At 30.0% G+C, this 24,471-nt stretch overlaps 1 protein-coding gene across 1 annotated transcript in view; it reads left to right on the top strand.

Annotated features, from left to right (window-relative positions):
• The window catches only part of LOC137929738 (GTPase-activating Rap/Ran-GAP domain-like protein 3), an 84,502-nt gene that overhangs the window by 26,874 nt on the left and 33,157 nt on the right, over window positions 1–24,471 (top strand). The window contains exon 2 of the mRNA XM_068772810.1: window positions 11,143–11,212. Coding sequence (XP_068628911.1) covers window positions 11,143–11,212 — 70 coding nt within the window. The remainder of the gene's footprint in view (window positions 1–11,142; window positions 11,213–24,471) is intronic.

The following is a 24,471-nucleotide window of genomic DNA, read 5'->3' as shown; positions in this document are numbered from 1 at the left end:
GATTAATGAGATATATACATACATTTATTTCTATCACAAATTGTACTAACATATGCACTTTATTATCTCTACCAATAATAAATACTTAATTTTGATGAAGCTTTCCTGAAAAATAGAATATTGTTTTTATAAAATTTAATTTTGTATACGGATGTAATGTTTTATGTTAAGGTCATCGTAAAATATTAGATGCTGGCTTCTTTTAACAGGGTCCTATTAAAAATCTTTGAGGAAGTTTATGTCCAGCAGAGAGTGTACGGCCTAAATGATTGAGTCGACGAATACCAGATGATTATTTATACATGTAAAAGCAAGTTCAGATGAATAAATGTACACTTCATTTGCTGTCAATATAGTACACCATACCTAACAATCAATCACATCAGAAATAATAAATAACGTAATGGTAATAGTATATAATAAGAAAATGCCTTTTTAAAATTTGTATTACAGCTTATTAAAATTAATTATTGTTCACTATATGTCTAATAGGGAGTAAATATTTATTAAAGCTTATCGCTTGCAAATGAACTATACATTAATTGCTTTAAAACTTTAATACCCATATTTCACCCATCTTCCTGTACATTTCTATGAAAAGTTTAATAAAAATCTGTACAAAATTCTGCAGAAATATGTTTTTTTTTATTGGTGAAATTACTAATTTCATCGAGGCAACCAATTAATAGCTATATCTTAACAACTATCGTATATTTGTGAGTAATTTTCATAGTATAAAAATAAAATATTACGGAGTATTTCCAATCGAATTCTTCTCGATGTAATCATCGAGATTTTTCTCTTTTGGAAATCTTAATTTTCTTAGCTCTGCAAACTGCTACACTGGAATGTAGTGAAGTAATTGGAAAAATACATACCATAAATGCTATAATCGTACCTTGCTAAGCGACTTCCAGCAATAGTAATAGAGTGCTAGCCGTCACTAGAGTGATATCTTTTTATTTTAATAATGTCATGTGCAAGAAAAGTAAATTCAATATTTTACTTTTATATGAAAAAAAAAAACAATATTACGGACAACATTGTTTTTAATTTGGTTTAGTGCATAGGGCAGATCAAATTGATTTTGAGAAACGATGTCTTTATCCCATAGCAGGAGCACAACTGGTGGAACGGGTTGATAATTACATTACTTACAGTACGTGATTAGACATAGGTAACGCTTTAGAAAACCGAACATAGCCAAATATCTCGCTCTGGTAAGCAAAGCGCTAAAATAAATGCTATGTATTATAGTTATTACTATAAATATTTCGAGCGGTGGTAGCTCAGCGATACAGAACTGGGACCTGAGTAAGACGCGGATCAATTCCCGAGAAACTATCTTATGTAATTCACATTTCGTGCATTAATTATATAGGATTGCCTCTGCTCACAAACAAGTTTCCATTACTTATATTTTTGTTAACGTTAGTTTAGAATAAATTGCTATAAATAGAAGTAATTATTATAATTGTATCACAATAATTGTTAAATTAATATAACTCATAACAAAAAGTTACATAAAAATGTTCTAAAACCGTAATCTAAAAGCGTTAGTAAGTCTGAGAAGCACTTCTGACAGCTGGCTGAGTATTCGAGAAAAAAGACCAAATAATATTGAATTCAAGTGCCAACTGCCAAGTAGCATCCCGCCTTGCGAATGGCGCAGCGATATTACACGAGTGCTGATCTCTTAGTGAAGCAATATTGCAATTGTTTATTTCAAAGCGTCAAGATTTTTATAAAACTTTCTTAAAGGACATTTGAGTGAAATTGCTTAAAATTAACTTGACTTTTCTTGTGGAAATCACTACTATTTATTTACGTAAATACGAAACGCTTGTACCGACTCTTGCTACATCAACTGTGGAATTATCCCGATTGTTACAATATGGCCTGTACGTCAATATATTTCGCGCAGACTTTTGCGTAAACATCCAAAATTTTATTTGTATATTTTTTACAATTACAATAATTATTTATAGATATTATCCATGCAATCATTATATAATTAGGTTAGTAAATTACCAAATTTTATTTAATAAATAAAAAGTATGTCCATGTCACTCCCTTACGTTAAATGTGTGTTATCATTTTTTCACAATATTTAACCTTTTTTCAATAGATTTTATGTCTAACCTTTTTAATTTATAGTTGAAATATTAGGCTATTTTATATTAGGCTATTTTATAAAGATATGACATTCAGAATTGCATCAAATATAAGACATTAAAATCTAATTTATTTACAGTAAATAATAATCACAAGGCACACAACTGCATTGCGGACTATTAACAGTATGACGAATGTGTTTCTGACTCACAGAATTTTTTATCATGTCATCAAAATATCATGTGTCAGATTTTCTTATTAAATGTTATTTTATATTGTATTCATCAACTAACTTCATATAGCTAGGTAAAAAATTCAAGTCAAACCTATTATAGTGAACTCTCGTCTCTTCTGTCAGATTAAGTTTAATTTGTGCAATAATGTTCATACGTTTATACATTAAGCTTCTGAGCCGACTTGCGTAATTTTGTGAGTTAAAAACTACCAAATCGATTGCTTAGAAGATTTATAATAACAAAATATACTTAAGATTTTAATCCTTGTTTAAAATCTAAAAAATTTCTTGCCTTTATTATTGCCTTTAGGTATATTATCCCAGTATCTTTTATTTTGCTTATAATTTCAATAAAGATTATGTTAATTTAAATAAATATGTAGTGCTCATCTGTGATTTCCGTATGCACTAATTTTTAAAATTACTGTAGCGTATGTGTGCATTATATGCGTTATTGACGCGCCTAAAAACTAACATAATAAAAAAGACTTGACATTGCATCATATATTCATTAAATTTTCATTTACATCTTAAAAGTCCTACTGAAAGCGTATTATGTATTCAGCTACAGTAGTTTATTTTACAACTGTTATCTTTATAGAACATAGCATATGGTACGAATACGACAGTACGTATTCCTACGCGCTTAAGTGTGAAAATTATGCTAACTGCTTACAGATTTGCATTAGAGTGTGGGAATAGTATGCGTCATAAGAATGTAAGTAGAACAAGTATGTACTCTAACTTTGTCACTGCATTATTATTTTAATACAAAATGTGTGCTATATTACATATTGTCGATTTGTAAAGATGTGCGCATGTTTTGCGCTCATCGAAATACGTTTAACCATTATACTATTATTACATTAGTTACAACAAAAAATGAGTATCATTGTAACATCCATGGGATTCCAAGTTTTATTTATATGTAAAATGAACGCCGTATATATTATATGTTCCGGGGGAACATCGATGCTATTTTTCGGCAGATTTTGTACAAATGAGTTTCAAAATACTAATACTAAACTTTAGCCATAGACAAATTATTTTTAGAGGCCTGTTTGACACAGTACATATAAATGATGACCTTGAAACATACTATGGGCTGTCTAGTAGCACAAACAAACCATTAGTTTAATGTAAATATACTTCAACCGTTTCGTGTTAAAATATCAAAATGTATTAATGACTTATAGGAGGAAGTGATTTATTTGTTTCGAAATAAAATATTTCGAACTATAAACAAAGTAAGTTCCGAAAAGATTTTTCGTCTACATCAGCCATACGTGGGAAAGCATTTCTTATTATAAACATACTTGACGACGGAAATTCAGACCCAAAGCAATAACATTAAAGTCCGTACCGTATCTTAAACCATTTCATTTGGGTCTTATTCGATCGACCCCAACTACTTTCATTGTTATTAACCAACGAATAGTAGATAGCAGTTTAAGAATCTTCAAATATTTATCGAATAGATACGAAGTTTTTAATATATATCTTCATACTTTTCTTTTGATTAATTTTAATTATATATTAAAATATAAAGGAAACAATTATTTTATTGAAGTAACCCTTGTCAATAAAATTTTCTGTATAAAAATTGCTGCTATAAACAACTGAAACGCCATGACATAAAAAAAACTTGGTGACAGATGGTGAAAGATTAGGTATCTCCTCCTGAGTAGTGCCTTAAACGAGTTAAAGGAATTATAACAAATCTGCTTATAGTCTGAAACAGATTGCAGGTAAAAACGGAAAAAATAGACATAAAGTGTTTGTAATAGTTAATAAGTCATAATTATTTAACAAGAAAACTTAAGAAAATATATATGATTAACATGAATTAAAAAGAAGCAGTTAAAGTAAAATTTTTGATATGACATAGAATCTAAATAAGGTTTTTTTAACCCTAACTCTGTAACAAAAACTTTATTTACGTTTATTTAATAAATTCTTAAGTCTAGTAACAATTGAATTTTAAGCTTTTGAAAACCCGAATCTTTACAATCACAGTGATTATGCGGCCTTTCCATTAGTTGTAAGTGACTCAAATGATCTGAATCTACAAGAGAATTAAGAACACCAAAATAGGTTTTTGTATCTACAATTTTTTGTTTTATCTTAATTTTCCCTGGACAAGACTATATGTATTTTAAATTTAAAGAACACTGTTATACAAAAAATCTATACTAGTAATATTTTTACGAGTCCATTACCAGTATACTGGAGACGAAAACAAGAACATATCTTGTCAATTTTGTTCGCTACATTAGTCCCATTTTATCTCTAGGCCTTTGTTTGTCCCATATATTTGAGTATTATCAAAGAGGTTCGGTGTAATATAATGCAATCATCATAAAATTCGTTAGTTTATCGCAGTATATAAAAATATTTGCGTATACATTAATGCATATAATATTTAAATAAATATTTTATCTATAAATTTCAGTACGATGCATCGCGTAATTATTTTTTTTTATAATTTTAATTGTGTACTAAGCTTCCAGGCGACATAATTACAGTCGTCGGAATACGATGGATGCAGCCTTTTAACCAATCATACTGGAAATCTCTAAAGGGAGGTCTATATCCTGCGGTGGATATCTAAGGGATGAAATAATGGCGATGAAACTTAATATATTGATATATTCGTAAAATGAAAATAAATGTGTGGTAAATATTCTGTAGTGGTTGTAAATAATTGCTTGTAAAACCATTTCATTATTACTAACTTGATCAAAAGTTTTCTAATGATTTCTTTACTGTTCTTTTGTTTAGTTGATCTCTATTGGTGGATTGGATACACATCTAATAATGGCATTGTTTCACTTTATGTAATTATTAGTATCGCATGTGCTCAACACTTATATCTTAATTACATTTTATAAATCGTAAGCGTGTCGTTACTCGACAAAGGTTTTGTGCATGTTTTTCAATTTAAGTTCAGTTAAGTTCAATTTCCGTTTTAAAAATATTGGACAAAAGGATGCTGTATGTTCAGCATTTTAAACATTATTCGTAAAACGTATTTCTATCTCTAAGACCGTACCGATCAATCGCCTATTTTATCGGAAACCGTTTCGAAATCTCATCTTTTCAGTCGCTTTGCTGACATCCGGTGATCATTTTAGTTTATGTGGATTATTTTTAAAAATAACCTTAGTCTTTATCAATAGTTTAATATAATAAATTGATAAAAATCTCTTAACGCACAAATACGCTTTTTTATTTAATTATTTAGAAACGCAGCCCATTGTTGTTGATATACAGACACGGTAAAATTAAGTTTTCTCTATTTAATTATATGTTTAAACTTTTCAGGCATTAAGTAAGTTCATAAAAAAAAATCAGTTTTTGACGAAACGAATTATCAACGAGAACATATTAAATCCAGAATAAAATCTCATGGCCATTTATAGAGACAATAACAAAATTGTACTATAAATTGAATTGAGAAATAATAATATTTATTCTTATGAAAACATCTTAAGTAAATAAATTGTTGTGCTATTATAGGAGATAATAAGTGGTGACAATGTAAAAAAACCGCCCCATCATTTATACAAAACCTTAAAAATAACCATTACCGAAACTAAAAATATCCTCGCTAACATCAGTAATATTTTACTCTAAGTACGTACAAAATGCTCCCCAAATGAAGTCACCAATGGCAGTCCCGGTTTCGGGACAATAGATGCTGATCCTAAGCGCTTATCCCATTTTAATGAACTTGCCAACCGCTATAAGTATTAATGCTCCTGTTTTTGTATTTTATGCAGTCAATGTAAAGAAAGTTATCTGAAATATTTCTATTATAATTAAATTATATTGAATAAAAAAAATCATTACGATCTAGAATATATTGTTTTAAAATTATCAGGTTTTTGAAATAAAATTTATCTCTGGCAATGATTTTAGACGTGACGCTACAACCTTTTGTGAGCCTTCTTAACGATCCTCTTCCATCTCGCCACTCTTTGGCAGGGTATCTTCTTTCCAACACTCCTGTGATCTTCCCTTACTCCCTTTTGTTGGGTTTTCCTCAAGGTTTTTTTTTGTTGCGAGGTCCACTTGGAAATGGTGTTATATGGATATTATTGATTTGATTATTATTTAAAATAGCTTCTCTATCTCGGCTTTGTGACTTGCAGAACCTCACAGTCTTTTCATTGTGAATCAAATCGTTCAGCTCGTGATAAATCCTTACACGATACGCGGCGTTATTTTCTCGGATCGGTCCGAAAATTGCTTTAAAGATTTTTCTCACGAACATTTCCAGTTTAAACTCATATTTATGCCATCTTCTCACCATTATGTCAGCGCCCAAATTTCACAAGCATAAGTCATAACGGTGTGGAATATCGTTTTGTAGATTAGTTTTGACTTGGTAACAAAAAGCCTGCAGCACAGATTAGTACAAGCCATGGTGTATGTAATAAACACAATATTTTTAGATTAAACCAATTTTAATCCTCTGCGGGCTTATTGTTTCATAAATCTCCGTCCATCGATGTTCATTTTCAAAATGCTTTAGTGCGATATGAATATAATCTGAAAAAGAGTTACAAAATATTATATAATTATTATCAAACACACACGCGAATTTGTTGTCATCATTTTATTTATCATCTATATAATTCTAGAAAATTGTCTAATGAATAAAAGAAGTAAACGTATAATGATATATGGCAATATTTATGTAGTTTTCATAAAAATTATGTTAGTATTAAGAAATATGTTATTAATAAGTGATAAATAAGCACATATGACGTAGAACAGAGAGCCTCTGGGAACTTCAGATCTACAAGGAGAGGAGACCACGGACTGGCACGGGTAGCACTGGACGTCCACCATCAAGGAGGACAGAAATATGATACGATCATGTTTAGGTTTTCAGAATATGATGGATACAGCCTGCTCAATCAAGTCCAGTAGTGGAAGCGCTACATCAAAAATAATAATTATGACCATCGCCAGTTAGCGTATTTGTTATCCTTTTAATGTTGCTACAATCGGTGATTTATATATGCTTTATAGCTATAGCAATGAGAGACAGTGATGGAGGTAGCGATTGTCTTAATATATCAAGTTTAGATAATCTTTATTAAATTACCTCCTACAAACTATAATTCAACAAAAAAACTACTTTTCAACAGAATAATCACAAACTATAAACAATTCTGTCTATACTCAGTCATGTCAAAAGTTGTTTCAATTAAACTTTTAGGCCAGAACATTTATCAAGTCCGCAAACTTTAATAGGCACGTAATGACTTTTAATACATATCAGAAAAAAGATGTTCCCTTTAAATAAATCCAGTAAATGTGTGCTTTAATTTCTATAAAATTTGTTAATATTAAACTAAACAACGTTAGCTTTAATTTTAATCTTACCGTTAAAATAAGTCTGAATAAATCAACTTCACACGTTACGTAACATTAAATTTTAACTCTTATTTTATTTTTAAATTAATTCTTACTTTCGTAACAGAAACATCTATGTAAATCTCAAACGGACGATTAATTGAAAGAAAAAATTGTTTTCGTGCAAAAAAAAATTCACAGCTGAATTTTTTTTAATTACGTTATAATTGTCGATTGACAAATCAGTGGTAAATTATTTTTGATTTGTTTCTTTTTGAAATTTTACTCACTGTTCGAAATACACAAATAAGCCATAAAATATTGTATCGATCAATAAAACTAATAATTATTAACGATCATTGTGTCATATTTATAAAAAAATATGATTATTTATTAGTAATAGTCTAAATATTTCGAACAATGCCGCACTTTGACATGATAGTAAATTTCAATTAAGTTGTTCGTAACTTATAACAGACAACATCCGTCCAACTTCGCAAACTAACCCCTTTTGACCTCATCCCTGATTTAACTGAAGCTATAACTTTTCAAGTGCTTAAATCTAATATTGAATATGTAAATTCAAGCAAAATAGTCTAGTCGTAGTTTACACCGAAAAAAATTATATAAATTCATTACTTAAAAATCATAACATTGTATGTAAATTGTCCAAGCTGAAACAACACTTCCTAATCAAGTATCGACCTTGAAGGCCTATTACCCCTGCATAATACTATCACCATTGATTGTATAGAATTGCCACTGCTCACAAACAAGTTTTTAGGGAATGGGCAGCGTCCTCCGCGTCCATAATACCATACTTCGATCACCAAAACATCTGCAAAGCGTGGCGGTTATAGTATATCCCTCTATAGATATCTTAAGGGCAGGCTTGCAGTAGGTGTCTATAGCTTGAAACGACGATGACGACGACGAATCTTAATATCATTACAACAATATAATTACTTACATACGACCTCCTTGAAGTAAATTTTCTAACCTTATCAATGTGAAATCAACTTATCATAAATAGAAAGAAATAATTTTAAATAGTTCTTTAACTTTTAATAAAGTTCGTTATAAAACATCAAACAATACTTAATCGAAGCCTATATTTTTGTTTGTTATTTATGAATGTTATTGTAAAAAAGTTATATTTTGCTGTTTTCTATGAAATAACAAACTCTTTGTTTTTTCTATTTTCAGTTCATTTCTATGGTTTAGTGAAAATATATTATGTTTTATGTAACATTCATTGAAAACGATTGCAATAGCTATATTAAAATCTCTTTGAAAGAAATTGTAACAAAAAGCTTTTTACCAATATAAAACATTTACGTATTCTGTTATCTTTTTAGGCTTTTTTACGCTCACAGGATTCAACAATAACTTTATTTATCTGTTGTCTTTATTCATGTCTTAATAAATTCAAGCTTAATTTTTAATTAGATATGTAAACGTAAAACAATGGATAATACAATATACTAGTAATACTCGTACAAGTAATAATATACATTGAAACCGTACATAACATGTTAAAATAATAACACTCAACAACATGTTTCATTTATTTATTCTTTACATGTTAATTAAGTTAATAATTATTTTGGGTGGTAGAGAACTGAGACTTGCAATCACAGGTCGCAGGTTCGAGCCCGAGATACAATCTAATAGAATTCACACTTTGTGCACTAATTGATTATTAAGAGTGCCACTGCTCACAAACAAGTTTCCAGAGGATGTGCAGCAGCGTTCTCTGCGTACTATAATACCACACTGCGATAGCTATCCTACCTGCAAAACGTGGCGATTATGGTATTCTCCCCTTAGATACCTTTGGGAATGGCCTTTGTTTTACGAGGTTAAACTATATTATACAACTGCATCAAAAATATCTGTGACTTTTAGTTTGACAAGTGTTTTTCATTATTTTTCACAAATTAATAAAAATCAAATGACAAATTAATTCTATATCTTCAACTTTTCTCAAACAAAATAAAAGCAAAAACATACTTATCAACTTAAAAGATAGTTTCTTGTATTCTATTATTATCCAACAGTAATAGACAACATCTTACTTTTTAAAAACATACAATCATTGTCGTTATGATTAAACAATACAACATGGTATATTTCTAAAAACGGACGAAATTCCCCATTATCTGTAAAAAAAATTATATTCATCTATTCAGGTTAGAGCTGAGCTTTGTGCAAAACCAGGTCGCGTTGACTTTAAGTGATACATAGGGCTATTGTTTGTGACGTAATTGCCTAAGAAAGGGTTGGAGACAAAAGGTCACATGAGCATATTAAATGTCAATAGTTTTTTATTATCCCATATGTATATATGTGTATTGCTATAACTCGTACTATATTTATAATTTGAAATATGCAATAATATAGGAAATTTATGCTGCGCTACAGTTTTTAGATAATTACAAAATATAAAAAAACAAACAGTTGAGCTGAAAAACTAATAGCTTAGTGGTAGAAGACTGAGACTTGAGACTGCAGGTTGTGGATTCGATTCCCTGGAATAAGTCTTATGTATAATTTACTATTTGTGCATTAATTACATAGGATTTCTACTGCTCATTAACAAGTTTTCAAAAGATGGGCAGTAGCGTCCTCTGCGTACCATAATACCACACTGTGATCGCCAACTCGTCTGCCAAGTCTAACGATTATGGTATATCCTCGATATCGATATCTTTGGCCTATACCTTGTTGTGGGTATCTTTAGGCTAAAACTACGAAAAAATAAACAATGTCTTAATATAAAAGCGGCACTAGACTAACTGCTACGAATCAGCTCTACGATCGTCGGTCGCAGGTTCGACTTATGAATGGAGTCCGTTTTGTAAAATATGAAACCCTTAAGGCTGTGATAAGCTATGAATAAAAATTAGTCATTAAACCTATATATTTTTATCAATAATTTAAATTTAAAATAATAAAGAAAACAAAAAAATAGGAAATTGGGCATCCTGTCTCTATACGAACAACGAAGACCATTCTAAGAAAACGGTTTTATATACTAGAAAACCTATTCCAATAATTAAATAAAATCTTTTTAATTTATTCTACGATTAAGGAAGTCCACTACTTAGATTTATATTTACATTAAAATATTGAAATAAGTCACTCATATTTTAATGTTAAATTAATTTAATATTCTTTGTTGTAAACGTAACAGAAGGAAATAGTCTTACCGCTCAAGGCGATTTCTTATAGACAATCATAATATGGAAATAGAAGAAGGACAAATATGTAGAAGTCGACATGTACATTGTACGACAAATATTTATAGAAATTTATACGCTTATAGATATTAGGTTTATAATTTCATCCATAAATCATAAATAGTGGTTTTTGTATTATATTTTAAAGTTAATTAAAGATTGCTTCTTTTCTTTTGTCAACAGTTCTTCGGCGAGTGAATTAATTTCTCGACGCGGCGTATTCTCCAGGAGACAGTATGGATCTGTCGAGCAGGTATGTACATACATTTTTTAAAATAAGTTTTAATTTTTTTAACTAAAACTTGTTACGGATTAATAATCAAGCTATTACTGATAAACTTCGCTCGCGATTCGTAAATCATATAAATCGTAAATCATACAAATTAATGACACTTTACATGAGATATACTTTATATATCATTTAATACCTAAAGTTCTGGAATGGTGACTTCGGACTTGCAAACGCAGAGGTTCCACCCACAAAGGAAACAGACTTTAAGGTCGTCGAAAGATACAAAGTGCAGATAGCTTCGAACCGATCTTATTGGAAATCTATGAAGTAAGCCGTTGCCATTGTACAGCAGTGGCCATCCTGCGGTGGGCATGATAATGGTGTTAATACAAAGTATGTAGTACATATGTGTCCATCGATAAAACGTGTGGCAAGATAGATAGAGTTAGTACTAGAACTGTAATACACCTAATTATACTTCAAATTTATTTTTAAATGTTTAACATGTGCGTTTTATTACACATATTACGACAATACTCCAGAATCATAATCTGTTTAAAATGTACAACGAATCCTAAAGTAGGTCGTACAACAAAGCTTCAGCGAAATTTAACATAACGACATGGATAATTAAAAGTTGTCGAGTTTACGCTAGTGAGGGTGTCTCAATTATGTTACACTGAGTAATAAATAAAAAAACATCACAATTTTAAAGTTACGAGTACTTCTCTATGTTACTTCTCTATATCCGCAATTTAATATAACACGATATTTGATTTTTATGTCAGTTTACTTTTAGAGTGCTATAAAGTATTAAAACTTCTTCTGCAATCTGCTTTTTTCGAAATGAAGAGGTCATTTAAAATGTGAATGCCTCGTCAGTCAGATGCACGTTGAAAATATTAAATCGAAAATTGGGATGAATACTTTAACGAAGTTATTAGAGAAATTAAATTTTGCGTTCAAAAAATAAATATCAATCTATATAAACTGTAACGTATACAAAGACGCACACTCTACGACCGTCTATATGTAACATCACTGTATCACGACTGCTCACTAATAATAAAACAATACTTCATAAGGATACCGGCCACTAATAAAATCGTTAAACCCGGGAGATAGATTAAGAAACATACCCTCCCTTTATTTGTGAAGGCATGATCAGCCCCGCGTCGGAAAAGCAACAAAATTTATTACAATTTATATATAATTATATACACCTGAAACCAGTTTGTTCCCAAAACAGTAATAATATTTTTAGTATAAAACTGGTCTATACTGGGTTAGCCGATGACATAGTTAAGGTAGGGAAGTCGGTGGATGCGAGCAGGACAAAACATTGTGGCGATCTTCGCGGAGTCCTATGGCTTGCAGTGGGCGTCTATCAGCTGAAAAAGAGAGGAAAAAGTACTCTATAAGAACAAGCTTAAACATTAATATAGTTAAATGTAGTTTTTAATAAAACTTGTATGTTTTATCAATCATTTACGTGCGAATTTCTCTTGTACTAATCTTCGACAACATCATCGACATAATTTCAGCTGAAGGACGTATGTAGGTCTTTGACAAAATTATAACAAATATTCTAAATTTAACAAGTGAGTAATTATATCAATTTGAATTTTTTGATTAGTTAGTATATTACATGCTTATCATTATAATACAAACCTATATGATTATTAGATCGAATCAGTATTGAGGAGATTCAGACGATCGAAATTGAGCGACTGGGCTACGTATTTAGCAAATTAGAATGTTAAAGTGAACTGAAAGAATAACAATCGCAGCGTATGAGTCACTCACACAATCAACAAACGACGATGCTAAGGACCTTTAAATTTTTAAGGAAAAATCTATATTTAACAGTGAAAGTCCAATAGCTGAAATGAAGACGATGGTGATAGTTACATTATTTTTTATTTTTCACTTGTTACCTTAAACTAATTTTTTTAATGTATAAATAAATTACCAAAGTAAACAAAGGTTTACGTTATATCAACAATAACTATTCAAACAATTTTATTCAAATAGATTTTTCTTATGTAGGAAGTTTAGATCGCAGCGGATAGAACAATAGAAGTAGAAAATGTTGCCTCTCTCATGGGCGACGATAAATGTCGACCTTTCTTCCTAGAATTCTGTAAGAAGGTGGTCCAGTCCACGATAAACAAAAATAATACTCAAAGATCAACTTAACTCTAAGAAGCGTAATATGGTTAATACGATTAAATACAGAAAGAGTTTTACTGGAAAGAAAATTATTAATAGAAATCAAAATTTAAATAATAGTATAAACTATATAACAGTATCACATTGTCATTTAGAAATAGGAACGAGCGAAGGAAGGTGATGCGTGAAAGAATATATGAAAGAGAAGGAAAAAAAGTGATTGTGAAGGACAGAAGGAAAGTATAAAAGAATTTCAAAAGAGTGAAAGAAGAATGATGAAAAGAGAAAGTGAACTCCCTGCCCCAAACACAGTAGGAGGAACGAGAGTAGTATAATAAAAATGTAGGAAGTTTGTAGGTAGCTACGCGCTACGTGATTGCTACGCTGTATGCATAACTATGTTAATTATAATGTACACGTTTATGTATATTATTTTGATGTGGTTATCATACAACCATGAAATTACTTTTAAAGTCGTTTCTTCAAAATTCAATCAGGTATTTGTTGATTAAATAAAAACAAATTTAATTTATTATTAATTTAATTACAAATATTATCCGCAAAATTTATAGACAAAGTCTGTTCAATAGCACTTAATTTACTACGTGATACCTTTGTGATGGAATAAATTTCAGTTCATCGTTTATTTAGATAATATGTTGAACATTTTACGTGGAGATAATTAACCTGCCTAATAAGAATAACCTTATATCGGTACTCGACAGAAAAAGGTTTAATTGCATTACTGCTAAATCAATTTCATTAAATAAAAGGATAATATAACCTCGTTTTAATTTTAAGTAATTATAAAGTTAAAATATATTACTATTTAGAACAATTATTTTGGATGTACAATTTTTTTAACTAGATCAACGTACCATCATTAATTTTACTTAAAATAAAATTAAAAAGATTCTTCTTAACTAATTATGCATTAATTTCTACTTAGGTAAGATACATATTTATTTACAATCCGCATAAAATAAAAAACAGGTCTTAAATGTTGACTAAAGCATGATTATTTTTATACAAAAAGTATAAGTTATTTACATGTATATTTATAAACTTCGAAATCTGCGTCATTTTTAAAGTATGGATGCGTAATTTTTGGCAAAATTAATGGTTTTACATGGATCCCAAATTAAAAGACTTACAACTAATAGGTACCGATCAGACCCCTAACCATTTACACCACCAATGGTGACTGAATTAATGACCGCGTCAAACGTGCCATCATAAACCATTTAAAATCTTTGAAGCTGAATTTGACTCATGATAATTTGACTCACCCGTGATATACGTATAACATATATACTATACAACTATTTCGAATAGATATTTTATCCATATAACACTTAGTCACTAAAACATTAAATTGTATAAATATGCTGTAAACAACCATTTCCGGCTCTCTCGATCAGAACGACTAAGAATGTTTTTAAGTAACTAACGGTGATTTTGGAATAATCAACAATAAATAGCAGTTAATCCGATGTGCACTTGACTCGACAAACTGTAAAAGATATAAACTTTCACAAGATTGTAATATTGATTTAAAGATAAAATTAACACAACCATTAACACAACAAACATACAAATAGTAAGTAGTTGTGTATAGCTGATTTGTTCACTAGCTTTAGTAAAAATTTAAATTAATAAATCTGTACTAAGTACGTCTATAATATATGTACATATATAACAAGTATATACTCAAGGATATTTGTGATATTGATGTTTTTGAGTGCATACGTGTTACATACTTTAAGTACGCACTTAGAGACATTGAATAAGAATTGGCAACACTTTCTCTTTTCATCATTCTAAGGTCAATTTTATTTTCCTTTTTTGTAGGTATAAGTTACACAAAGTTTTCACGCAACTGATTTATTTTAAGGTACATTTGTGGTGTACTACTTTCACTTTCAGGTTAATAAATCGAACTTACGAAAAAGAAAACAAATTTATTCTTATAAAGTATATCAGATATTTAAAATAATTACTAAGAACAACGAAATTTCATTAGAGGTTCCAAATTTTTATTGGAGTCACCGTTAAAAGTATTTCGTTTAATTGGGAAATAAGTAATTAAAACTTTTACTAAAAGTCCGTGTTGAACACAACTTTTTATGTCACTTTATAAAGAAAAAACAACTTGAAAGAATTTCAATTCGGGTTAAAATATTGACCTGTTTTCGTTATTATTTGTATATATTATTTTGTACCGACGTTCCCTTCATTTTGCGAAATTTTATAAAAAGAACCCGAAATGTCAGATAACGTAAAAATTTGTTATTTTTGATTGATTTGTTAAAGGCTTTTTAAATTATATATAGAGTAAAAAGCTTCCCCACGTTAGGTTATAAAAGGACTCTGATTAGTAAAATCAACACTTTTCTTTTCATTACAGATCACTAAGTTAACATCTATTCCTAACTATTAAATATTTGACGTCAAGCCAAGCAAAAAGGCATTACAATTAAAATGTAATCAGGTTAAAACTAATGTTTTGACATATAAAAAAGTGATTTTTATATTTTTGTAATTGACAACTTTTTATGGATAATCAATAAATAAAGTAGTAAGAAAAATGTTTTTTTTTTCCGGGAACGGAACTGCAAATGATCAAGAACTAGATAATACTAAATTTGTTGGGGCAGTTAAAGAATCAAATAAGATTGTTATTATAGATTTGTAGTAAATTTATAGGATGTTTTAAAAATAAGCGCACAAAACTGATAGTCGCTGGTGCCTTTAGGTTGTCGAATGAAAATCACAGAACAGCAAACGCAGCGTAATACGTCCAGCCACAAAGTAGACAGACGACTTTATTAAAGCCGCCTCCAACATATTCCATTAGAAATCCCTTGTGCCCAGCAATGGACGTTTTACTACAAAACTGATGAAAAACGATTACTCCTTATTTTATTAACATAAAATTAGGTTATTTATATCCATATGTATGTTTATGTATATGAATGTTTTGTACGCGTTAACCACACGTTATTTATACTTCTACTGTTTCTATACTATGGTTGTCTGGAAGAAATTGCTTCGTATGATAAGACTGCCGATAGTACTTTTTTGTTTATAATTATGAAACTATGTATATGTTTCCTAGTATGTACAATAAAGAATATTAAATTCAATTCTACATGCCAATGAGCCATTTTCTTATACACTGCTTTATTTACAAGTCTTTTACCCAAAAGGTAAGCAGGTGTTTTTCCTTTTCTTGGCACTTTATCGATACTTTTGATGTCTTAACCTTTGTCGACCTACCGGTCATTCAAGGTCCACCCCGCGTTGAAGGCAAATTTTGACCCAGCCTTGACTATGCTTCGTGAACTGTCGAAATGAATATTTCTTAACGTAATCAAAAAGCGATTAAAAATAAATTTGTGTAACGCTTCTTCTAAGTTGTATTTAATCAACCAATATTATGTAAAAACTCAAAAGGGTTAAATGTGTAGCTAATTTTCCAACAAATATTTTTTAAACCTTAACTTGTACAAAGTGATTAACTTTTATTTAAAATCAAGAAAGTGATCACTCTGAAATATTATCCATTAATTTATTCTTAACTTTTGAAAAACGACAAGCCAATAACATCTGGCAGTAAGTAGGCTAAGACAGAAAGTTAAAAATAATTATTTTTTTATGTAATAAGCTGAATTTCGATAGCGTTTTTGTTATCATTATATAATTCAGTATTTACATTATTCATTGATTTTTGGATAAGGTGTAGCATACATCAAATGACAGCAAATGGGCTATACATTCATCGACTTAAAACTTTCAAACCTATAACTGATCAACCTGTGTATCTACAAACACTTTCATTGAATTTACATATGTAAAGACGAGGAACATCGCTCGTGCAACTTATAGTCGTTGGGTCCCAAATGTTCTCTTAGGTAGCGCAAGGCCGGTAATCGCAGGGATCTTTGGGGGAGGCCTATGCTTTATAGTGCGAATCTATCGACTGAAAAGCAGAAGCGATTCCTATAATCCACTTATAAAATGGGAATAAATATCTGTACACATAAAAGTATTGTATCTTGTTTTGTTATTTATAATGCTTTAGAACTTATGAGAAGTATTGTTACTACCGTAATTTTTATCTGGAATAAGAAACATGTTTCGGACCACCATTAATACACTAGCATGAAAGAAAGGTTGATCGATGACCAAGTAATACTTGTTGCTTTTGCTTTACAAGTGAATTTATTTCTACATAGAAGTTTGTATATTCTAGTATATTATAAAGGTAGACAAAGCTAAGTCCATGTAAACTATTAAAAAAAATCACCAACATTATCTATCAGCAATATCATCATCATTTCTGTTAGTTTTCACATCTCCCATGGATATCGAATAGGGCCGATTGAAAACAACCTCCGTTTTCCGACGATTTCAACAAGCTCAATTGTCTACCTTGTGAGACGTGTAGACGTCCCATGCTGTTCTTGTTGATCCGTGGTATTAATTAAAAAAATATATTTATTTAAATATATATTTATTTAAATAGAAACTTTGCATACCATTGTCCTTTTTTGTACACCGTTTTTTGCTAGAAGGTGTTGGAGTTCAAAATCTTCAAACAAAGGCGACAGAATTTGCTTTGTTTTCTGATCGTGTCATAAATTGTTGGAAAGCATTGTGGTTGGAGCACCTTTTTAAATAAATGTAATGCGATAAGTAGAGATCTGGAATTAGCTCTTAGTTTAGCTGTACTATTGCTATAGGGGTTGATTGTATATAAGTGTAAAAGGTTTAAAGGGTTAAATAGTATAGTAATACAGATGATATGGTGTCAGTTAATTTATGATGCACCCTATCCAAAAATCTATATTTTCAGAAATAATAAATAACCTAATGATAGTACAGTGAGAAAAGCATCACGAAATTCGGGTTTCTACATATTAATTGTTGTTCACTACTAGTTATTAACCTAAAGCGTTCTAAAAAAAAAGATTAACCCAGATATTTATAAATGATCACTTATGAAAGTTCATTGTTTATTGGTCTAAAAGCTTTAAAGCTTTTGGCTGACAAATGGGCTTTAAATTCACTCCTTTAAATCTTTATACTTGTAACCCTCCTTCCAAATAAGTATCAAAATAAAATTTGCGAATTAAATTTACCTATAATTATAATTAGAGTAAAGTGAAGACAGTGTGTGTAATTTATTTCCAAAAATGTCACTTAAGATCTAGCAATGATTTTTCTAAGAAATATGAATAAAATATAAATAGTTTGTTATTTATTATACTAAAATAAGATAGTTAATAAAATTTAAAAATAGAATGTGCTATAAAATAAAGAAGTCAAAGTATTTGTGACATAGTGATGACGATAATAAATTTTTCCTACTGCTAGTACTCTTGGTCATAACAAGATTGAATGTCGACACATTAACGCCCTTCAACACGCACTAATACGCGACGTGACACTATGTCACTGAAAGTGTGACTCCGCACATCGAATGATTTATTCACTGCAGGCAAACGAACTAATTACTTTATGGGCACAAAGTCTCAGCCCAATCAAAATATACATTTATACAACACATAACGTTTGAAAATATCTTCACACACCATAATAATTACTACTTTTTTATTAATTAGCTTTAAAGACTGGTCATTGTGGCGATCTTTAGAGAACACCTATGCCTTGCTGTGGGCGTTTATTGACTGACATATATTCTTTTATTAAATTTGCTGAATTCTTTAAATATATACATTTACATAATGAAGATAATTTCACCTAAATTTAAAAAAACTTTCTATTCATATAGAAACATTAGCATTAGATAAAGATTAAAAAAATAATACAGATATATAAAAATATACAAAATAAAAAAATATATACAATAGTTACAGAACATTTACACTGACCAAAACACGTTATTACACTTTTTTTATAATCCGTCGTATATTTTTTTTTAAAATGGAATCAAATACAATAAGGAAGCAATATAAAATACATCTTTATTATTAGCGAGAGAAAGTCTCTCCTTTTATTTTAACAATAAAAACGTTCTTTATCGATGTCAAAAATAAACACAAAGAATGTCACGAAATAATCGAACAAAAGGTAAAATATAATGCATGGACATGTTTTGCCCCAAATCGATGACGACCGGTTCGAAGTCACTGACCTTTTTATTTGAGAAGTGATAACCGTAATAGGGAGTGTTATTTCGGGTCTGGCCATTATTACCACACTTACGGCTGGAAACAGAGTATCCGGCATAATACCAACGGTTAGAACTATGGAGCTGTGCAGAGCAATTCTTTGCAAAGGTTCGGTTGAATATACATATATCACCAATGTTTTTCCATTGTTAGCATTTCGCATAAAGGATTTATTTATCAGTAACTATTTTATATATTAAGTAGGTTAGTTTTAAACCTGTTGTTATCTACATCTTATGAGTCTAAAAGAAATTCTTAACGGGCCTTTCCTTCTTCACCTGAAAAAAACTGCAATAGAGTCCTGTATCTTCCCAACTCTTCCCCTCTCAATCCTTATTGCTGAGGGTCGTTACATCTCTCACGGGTGCTTTTTGTTAGGTTTTCTTAGAAAATGAGTTCTTCGCGTCCTTTCAGTCTCAGACTTAGAGCCATTTAGTTCCTCTGGGCCCCTGTAGCCACTTCGAGCTTTAAATATCAAGCAAGTTGTAGAGTTTTAATCTATCGCCGCTCTATAAACGGCATTGACTGTTTTACGGCTGAGGTTACTTTTTCTCTCTGACCAACCATAATCCTTTTGTATCCGGACTGGAGGATATTATCTTTTTAGTCGCCTGTTATGACATCCCAGGAAAAGAGGGAGTGGTGCAATGCTTCAAAATGGATTTAGACACCACATTGGGATACTCTTACTTACGAAAAACATTGACCCCAAAACACAGCGAAGAAACTGTAGCGATAGTGGGTAAAAAATGTAAAAGAAGGGGTAAGAATAGGAAAGTTTGAATTGGGTTGGAGAATACCTGTACCCCGTGCGGAGGTCTAATGACAGAGAGTCACAAAATGTGTCATAATTTAGAGAAAAAAATGTTTTCAAGTTGTACGAAACAAAGGTTTAATTATTATTATGTATGTTTAAAAGTAGTATCCATAACTTTAAGTTAAGGTTAGATAAATAGATGTAATGAAATAATATTTATTAAAATTTAATATGAATTTTACTACAACGCTATATTTTTTTATTTATTTTAGTTATTTAATGTGCCACTTTTCCAGGTCACGACAAAAATGAACCCAAATTTAAAGAAACTATAATCAGATTCTATCTATATATAAACTCCTCTATCTTTCACACTATCGTAGGAATTTTTACAAGTTTTCATTTTGTGAAGTTCTTAAATATATTTCATGATTATTTAGAAATTACAGTGGGAAACGTGGGAGTGTATTGTAGTACGTTACACAGTAACGCACATACATCATGTCCCTTATATTATCAGCACCAATCTACAAATCTTCCAATAAATGGACACGTTAAAACTTTAAAATTAAAATAAATTTATATATTTTCTGACATATTTATTGTTAAATAATGAGTAACGTCATTTTAAATAGTTTTTAATGAAAAAAAAAAAACCTTTTTAGTATAGTAATAGGCATGAAATGTATAAGACATATCGAGCGAAAGAGTTCTTTTCCTTAAAATACAACACCACCTCGTAAAACATGTTTTATGTCACCGCCATTTTTCGCATTACGTCTGACAGAATTCCGAGACCCAATTACTAATACATTCGACAAGTCCTTGTGCCTGAAGTAAGTTCAATACAATTTTGAGCATGCAAGTGAATACATATACTTAGTCATGCCATAAGTATTGTTGCAAAGAACATAACAAATTTTTAATATACGTAAAGTTTATTACATTTACAGTGTTTGTATAACACATAATAAAAAACCATTAAGAAAAAGCTAATTCTAAATGGACTCCTTTGGCTGTAATACAATGGAGTATGTATATAATATATAATGTATATTCAAACGTTGAGGCCAATTATCAACAGCCATACACACTCTTACTATGGGAAAATTCTTTACTGCCAACTGTATGGTTTGTTTTAGGGACATAAAATTGTAATAGAATTTAGAACAAGCCTTACCCTCTAAAACTGACTATAAATCAGTCTAGTGAATTAAGATCAGGATCAGGCTAGATGATGGCTATTGCTCTGGTGAGGTCTGGAAAGTTCGCTTTAGTGGATCGTGTTTTTTGGCCCGGCGCCGTGTATAGTTAAAAGTAACATTCTTAGTTATTGAACATAGCTACTATCTCAAGAATGATCTTGATATACCTTCGCCAATGCTTTGATACCTTTTTCACAATAATATGGTGCAGTCACTCCTTCTTAGCTAATACCCCACCAAACCATGTTGACCAATTGAGAAGCTTCTGTAGAGCTTTCAACATCAGTACGGTCATTTTCTTTGCTCAATTTAAAAAAAAAATCTTAATCGTAAAAGAATTCTGTGACCTCCCTTTGCGTACCACTAAAGTAGTTGTTTTGATTTATATACGCTATTCTTTTTTAAATTGTCAGATAAGAACTGATCAAAGTATCTCTTATAGGCTGAAAGTCTTATGCCATTTTACGTATACACACCATAATATGTGACCGATTTCTAGGAGCTATCTTCATCTCCCGAGGCAAAATCATTTGCTCTCGGACAGGATTTTTTCGATTCTTTTCTTTACTGCTATGATCGCCTATTTCATGCAGAGACTACGTGGATATCTTTTTCTGTCACAAATAAAGATACACAAATATTTGAGTAATGTCAAGCGTATGGAAAATTTTAAAAATTATATGTTTATGTAATACAATCATAGAGAATTGGTTCTCTTTATCGCCTCACTCCGTTTTTCATATCACAAAATATTTCACAATATATTGGCGCAGAAATAAAAAAATTATGAACTATATATGTAAACGCAGATTCCAAATTCAAAATTATTATTTTATTTATTTTTTACCTATAAAAACTTAGGAATTGTTAGATATTTTGTAAAATGTATTAAAAGGTGAATAAACCTTTAATTGACAACGTTGTGAAGAGAAAAGCGTCTAAATTTACTAAATCAAAGTAACATAAATAAATGTCTTTAAATATAGTGTGCCTTTTATGGATCAAGAACTAATTATCTTATAAATATCTTTAGCCTTAATAGGGTCGTAATTTACCACGTTATTTCAGGATCACTAAACTCAATGGAAAATTATGAATGAAAGATGTGAATGGCATGAGGGGACCTTTTTTAAAACTTTCTTATAATAAAATTAATTCTATAGTATTAAAATTTTTTGGTCCCTTAATTAACAATTATTATAAGGCAATAGTTAGCTTTCTTTCGTCATATCACAAAACAAATCATCGTCATCATCGTTCCAATCGTAGGTCGGCCACAGGTGGACATAAGCCTCCCCCATAAATTTCCAACAGGACCGCTTGGTAGTGGCTTCCCTATCTTCCACTTTGACTTCAATTTGTCAATTCGCAGGGCTATGTCGGTTATTTAAAAATAAATTACTAAATATTTTTGTGTCCATAGGACGACTAGATGTTCCAGACATTATCTTATAATTTATCTCAATAATTTTAGGATAGCCTTTCAAAATTAATTAAGTATACAAATTTAATCAAAAACAAGCAAATCCAATAAATCTTCAAGGAGTTTTCCACTTGAGATATCATTGAAAAATTAATTAATGTAAGGAAAATAAGTGAGTGTTTTATGCTGCTTAAAAATAATAGAAAAAATATATGTTTATATTAATTAGACAATGACTTATGGTTATTTTATTATTTTAGAGGTTTTTATAGTCGTTGTAATTGTTAAGGTTCTTATAAAAAGTAATAGATCATCACATATTGCCGCGTATCTTAAAGTAAAATATTATACTGTAACATTCAATTTTGCGGAAATAGTGGAATACATACGTAGCGTTCAAAACGCTACTTATTACTGGCCACTGTGACTATTCATATTTTTGAGTTTAATTTATTACGGCTAGTTTGAATTCAAAATCGAAAGCCGATTTGTTTTCGGATGCTAGTAGGTATATAGTCGCTTTGACATTGTGTTTGGGTAAAAGTGATGATTTGCAAATAGTCTTTGCATATACAAAATACATGTCACAAGTTTTTTATCGTAAATTTGAGGACATGTTACAACTTTAAAAAATCGGGTGTACTAAAAAACCGTACAAAAGATGTCATGACGAAGTCCAAATTATTCAAGTTTTCATAAAATGAAGATAGTTCATTTCATGAAACACAAAAAAAAATAATGTACAGTAAATATTCAATCCATAAGTACAAAACATATTATATAAAATCTATATTGAAATTAAAAATAAAATTCTTTATATCCTGCTACACCAAATTTAAGACAACGTTAAAATTTTAATACAAGATCTATGTAGTATTAATATCATATTTGTTCGGGATTCGTAATAGAACAAAAAAGTCATGTAAAAAAGTTTATTTATTGTTATAGATGAATCGCGTTATATCTAAATCGAGTTAACAAAAGAGTTGGGTGTATACAATATACATAGAGTCTAAATTCAAATAGACATTTGAATTCAAACGTTCCATAATGATATAATCACATAAACGTATCGATATCCGCAGTGGCCAGTAATAAAGAGGGTTCTCATTGGAAAGCTACAGATATTATGTCTGATGTAATAATTTATTTTTGACGTATTTTTTTAATACCAAACACTGTGGACAACCTTCACAATTATCCAAATTTCGTTCTACATAATCTTGATTATTAGTTTTAGTAATATCGTAACTAAAAGCGTCAGTAAAATTATTCACTTGAAATTCAGCAGTAAACTGAAGGCTGTATCAATATTTCTAAACAAAATGTTATTATGAAACAAACTTCAGCTTCAATATTGAATACAATATTGCTAGCTAAATTTGTCTTTCTTAGCTGCTTAAAACCATATTAAATGTGTTATTAAATATGATTTCATAAAAGATGCATTAAAAAATTAAGGCGATAATGAAGAATCATATAGTGAGGTGTTATAAATAATAAACTAATTAATAACCGCGCAATTT

The sequence above is a fragment of the Battus philenor genome, unplaced genomic scaffold, assembly GCF_028537555.1.
Source record: "Battus philenor isolate CCGP_79_NKW_IND1 unplaced genomic scaffold, ilBatPhil1.0.hap1 SCAF_5, whole genome shotgun sequence".
NCBI classification, from domain to species: Eukaryota; Metazoa; Arthropoda; class Insecta; order Lepidoptera; family Papilionidae; genus Battus; species Battus philenor.
The sequence above is the reverse complement of the archived record's forward strand: the minus strand, read 5'-3'. Positions and strand labels throughout refer to the sequence as shown.